Below are 4,989 nucleotides of genomic sequence, written 5' to 3'. Positions count from 1 at the left end.
GTGTAATTACTTCGACTTTTGATTGGTTTACTGGATTGTCTCCGTGCTTTTTGATTGGCTAAAGTAATTACTTTGGTTCTGGTTTTACGACTTGATTGAAACTCGCTCTATTGTTGAAAATTGGAAGAAAATGATTTTTTCGTATTGGATGTCAAACTGGGCGTCCATTTAATGGGCCATTTCCGCGTTCATGTCTGCCTCCTCTTCAAAGCGAGTGTACGTGCAAAGTTTTTGTTATGGTGATTACTTCTACTTTACATATGAATGAAAACTTCACACTTAGATTCGCTTTGAAGAGAAGGCAGATATGAACTCGAAAATGGCTTATTGTTTGCGTTTCTGGACATAAGTGAGGGTCTTCGTGAGCTTTAAATATTAAACCAATCGAAATTCGTTTTGTGTTAATTTGACAACATTTATAAATGTCGTATATATTCATTAAAAATAAGTTGAAATTGTAAAAAAAGACGCATGTAACAGGCATTTTAAAAGTAAGGATATAAAAATGAGAAAAAAAAACAAAAAAAAATCCAATCTGTGGTTAAAAGCCGTATTTGAATCTAGAGCATCCACAAGCAAATTCAACATCTTAAAGCCACTGATGTTTCACGTTGAAATTAACTCTTAGCTAAAACTTGTGTGCAACGGAGATGCGAAACAAGTTGCAGGTCAGGCATTGTACCGTGTAACATGGTCGGTTTCGTGAAACTTTTTTTGAACTTCCGTTGCGAGAAAAGTTTCAAGAAAAATAGAACCACCTACTTCTGCAACGGTGGCAGCAATCGCAGTGGTGATAAAAACAGGAGTTTCACCGTGTAACAACACTTTGTGAAACTGGTCTCGCTCAATCTTGTTACGCTACCCTGCGTAAGCCAATCAGAAACCGGCTAAGGCCATGGAAACAACACTTCGACATCATTTTCAACGTTATCGAACGAGTTTCGACCTTTTATGTCACACGATGCAACGCCTTCTGAAACTCGTTTTGCCGCGCCCTTTCACACAAGTTTCAGCTAAAAGTTTCAACGTGTAACAGCGGCTTAAAGGACGATGCCAAGCCACCTCCTTTCCTGTTCCTGTTTTAATCCACTTAAGAATCCCTTCACAGGGGCACCCAACGATAATTTTTGGTGAACTTTGTGTTCGGGAGAGTCAAACTATTCTAAGAATGTCGGTTCTAGGTTGCAAAACAGCTCAATATTTCTCTACTAAGTCATTTCCTAAAAGATTCGTTACCAGGAAAAAGTACACCCTTACGTTTTCGGAAGGGATATTTGTGCAATTTTTGGCATTTGAAAAGGTCACCTAGCAGTTTCGGATGAGGAAATGGTCGGGTTGGAAGTCCTTAGAAGGTAACGTTCAGCTAGCAATTTCTGAAATGAAGATATCGGTCCATAAAATTCTCGGACACTTCAGTTTTCAGCTAAGATATCCGAACAGATCAAATTTCTCTAGGTGATAAAAACATCTCTTTAGACAGTTTAGAGCCTAGAAATCTCACTCAAAGGCTTTCGGCTTAATTTGCTCGTTGAGTGCCCTTGACTTCAGTTTACTTGCAAGTGTCGCATCAATACATAACAAAAGCTTCACAACCACTTGCCAATCAATACACTGTTAAATTGACAGTGTGTGAACTTACCTGGCCTCTTCTGAAGAGAGCCTTAAGATTTGTGGGTGACATTGCAAGTACCTATAAAGGAATAAACGCGTGGTCAGACCCATGGAACTACAGCAACAATAATGAAGGGTGAAAGGAGACACAGGTGGCAATAGAAGAGAAACAATATAAGTGAATAAAAACACGTAGTAATCGTTACAATGAACATGGCTGATCCAGTCATATTTATGGGTGTGTCTAAATTGTCGTAATGTCACAGGCTCCTTGCCTATCCGTTTTGGACGATGTTTTGCATTGAAGAGGACTTTGCGATTGCATATATGAGTGGATCCCTTTCTCCTTCTAGTTCAGTAATAAGTCAAATGATTATCACTGCTTTGCTACGTTTTACGGCACATTAAACTGAGAGCTTCAGAAGTACCATGGAGAAAATGGCCAATTATGTTCACTTTTACAATGTAGTAGAGAAACGAAAAACATTCCTATGCTTGAAGACGTTAGTAACTTTGACGTTAAAAAGTGGTCGACCTCAAGCACTTTTTGCACCCATTCAAAGCACAATAACTGTAAGGCAAAAAAATCATGTAAACTAAACTTAAAATAAATGCAGCATAATTGAAAAAGAATACTATTCAATACCCGATGTTTCGACGTTCCTGGCTTAAGTGTCTTCTTCAGGGGTGATCTACAGTATAAAGCTGTTTTCTGGAGCTAAACTAAACTTTTCCACAAAATACTGGAGGGCATGACCTTTAAGTCATTATAAGACAAGCTGCAACAATTACTTAACAATAAAATATTTCTAACCTTTGTACAGTTTTCAGCAACAAATTCAAACTGTTCAAGCTTTCCCTGGCATGCTGCTAAATTTGGGAGGCACGACACTCTTAGTTGTTCAAACTCATCTTTGCTATCCTCAGGTAATTTGTCACCAATTAAGATCAGCTGCTTAAGAGCCTGGCTATACCGTCTGGATGCACTAAGCCAATTGCTGGCCTGTAAAAGATGTGAAGACGGATGCAAAGATTTTTGTTTTAATGTCATTATTTTATTGATTTTTGTATTTGGGAGCTTTGCATTACTTTTACTAATGCCAAGAAGCTACATGTATTTAAATGGAAGGCTATAATTTTATTGCTTATCACCTCTGATGTAATGTAATGTAATGTAATGTAATGTAAATCTTTATTTAGACACGGAGAATCATCAGTTAAGTTAATAATTAAAAATTAAAACTTGTACAACTGCTTTACATGATTGCCGTGTGGGAATCCGATATCTCAGATACTTTCTTAATACCCCGTTTAAACTGCCCAATAGAACAAACGCTTTTTAAATCTTGGGGCAAGTTGTTCCACAAACAGGCCCCGCTGTAGCAAAACCTTCGTTTTAAGTAATTAGTATTTGGCTTGGGCAGCGAAAGCTTTCCTTCAAGATTTCTCAGGTTATAGTCATTAACGTGGCGTTCAGTGAAGAGATATGGGGCAAGTTCATTCAATGTTTTATACATAATTAAAGCTTTCTGCTTTTTACGACGAAGAGACAGCTTCTCCCACCCAAGCATCGCGAGAAGGAGGTTGGAGCTCGTATCAAAAGGTGATTGCGTAATTACTCTGGCAGCGCGATTTTGTAATTTTTGTAATTTGTCACTCAAACAGACACTCATACTATCCCAAACCGGGCTGCAGTAATCAAAATGTGGTAATATTAAAGCATTATAAATTTGAATTGCAACATCCGTCGGAATAAAAGGTCGTACACGTTTCAATCCACCAATGGCTAAAGAGACTTTCTTGTTTATCTCGTCAACGTGTTTAGACCAAGAGAGTTGTGCATCAATGGTAAGACCCAGAGATATAATATGGTCAACTCTCTTGATCGTCCTGTAATCGATACTTATATTAATCTCCTCACATTGGGTATTCAATCTCTGCCTAGATCCGATTATCATTAGCTCATTTTTGGCCACATTTAAACTTAATTTGTTGGCTCTCAGCCAACAGGTAAGATTGTTAAGTTCAGAAGTCACTGATCAACAAAATTTTCTCTGAAATCATCCCAAATGTATTGTGTTGTTTTTAGAAATTTGCATTGAACATTCACTTTTTTATTCACATTGAAAGATGGGAAAAGCGGTCATAGTTTGATTCATGACCAAGCAATGGAGGGGAATGGACCCGATACCGGGTTGACATCACGTATTACTTTGCATCGCTGTTTTCAAAGTACTATCACAATGCACAGCAGTAGGTGACGTCAACCCAATAATAAACCCACTCCTCTTCCTTGTATGGTCGTACAATGTAGATCAAATTACATGTCAACCATTTTTTTTTTCCACTTTTATGAAGAGTGACTTTGAAGGAGAGTCTTTAGCACACCAAAGAATTAGTGTTAACTAAACAAGTGAAGAGAATTGTTGAGAGGAAAGGAATGTTTGAGGTGATAGACACTTTAATCATTAATTGGCAGTGGTAGGACCCTTTTGTCCTGAAATATTATTTGTCAAATCAAGTAAAATGTTTGAGTGTAATAAACAAATGTTGAGCAAAATTAGACAAAAAAACTACAATTTTATATGGAACTTTATTCATGAGCCTTTCAACTAGGATTCAAGGAGGCGGGAGTGGTGAACTGAAGCAAAAATAAATGGAATGACAGGCAAACATTTGTAAAGAAGAGTAGGGAGAAGATATGAAGGAGGTGGGGACGGGAGGGAAGAGGAAGAGAGAAGAGTTAAAAGTTGTTTGGCAGGGAAAAAGGGAAAAAAACGATAAAAAACTGTAGAAACATTAAGCATTCTGAATTGAGCTTTAGTCAGACATTAATTAATAGGGTTAGCTAGGGAAAGTTTAATTCTAATAAATACATATTATACCTTAAAGCAGTCTGTTCCTTTGGCTTTGTGGTGCTTTGCAACTGTATGTGCTAATCTCACGCTTGTACTTGTTTCACCAGTGGGCACGGACGTGAGATAAGCACAAGCATAAGCTGAATCGAAGACTACCAGTTCTTCGTCTGCCATTTTAGGATAGTTCCAGATCTTCTCCGACGTTATTGCGCTTGCTCATTGCCTGATGTTCCTTGCTTGTTTCACGTGTGGGAACGTCCTTTGCTTATGCTTGTGCTTGCGCTTGTGTCTATCGTACAAGTGGGAAGCGGGCTACATAATATGCTTTATTTTAATTCAGTTTGAACACAAACCAAAGCAAATAAATGAAGTAGTCGATCTCCATTCATTACTCTAAAGAAATCTTACCTTATTATCCTGACATGTAAACTCTGATCGCAGTTGTGCTGAGCGTTTCCATAATCATTGGCAAAATTATTTGTGTCAGTTAATAGACAACATTTATTTCTCTTTTGTACAA

General features: G+C 37.8%; 1 protein-coding gene across 1 annotated transcript in view; it reads right to left on the bottom strand.

The window, feature by feature from the left end:
* The window catches only part of LOC138041705 (FK506-binding protein-like), a 9,050-nt gene extending 4,407 nt beyond the window's left edge, over positions 1 to 4,643 (bottom strand). The window contains exons 1-3 of the mRNA XM_068887445.1: positions 4,497 to 4,643; positions 2,426 to 2,614; positions 1,640 to 1,690 (exon numbers count right to left, since the gene is read on the bottom strand). Of these exons, the coding sequence (XP_068743546.1) occupies positions 1,640 to 1,690; positions 2,426 to 2,614; positions 4,497 to 4,643 (387 nt within the window). The remainder of the gene's footprint in view (positions 1 to 1,639; positions 1,691 to 2,425; positions 2,615 to 4,496) is intronic.
* Positions 4,644 to 4,989: the final 346 nt, after the last annotated feature.

Source organism: Montipora capricornis, chromosome 3 (assembly GCF_036669925.1).
Source record: "Montipora capricornis isolate CH-2021 chromosome 3, ASM3666992v2, whole genome shotgun sequence".
In the NCBI taxonomy this organism is placed as follows: Eukaryota; Metazoa; Cnidaria; class Anthozoa; order Scleractinia; family Acroporidae; genus Montipora; species Montipora capricornis.
Note: the sequence above shows the minus strand (reverse complement) of the source record. Positions and strands in the feature narration are given on the sequence as shown.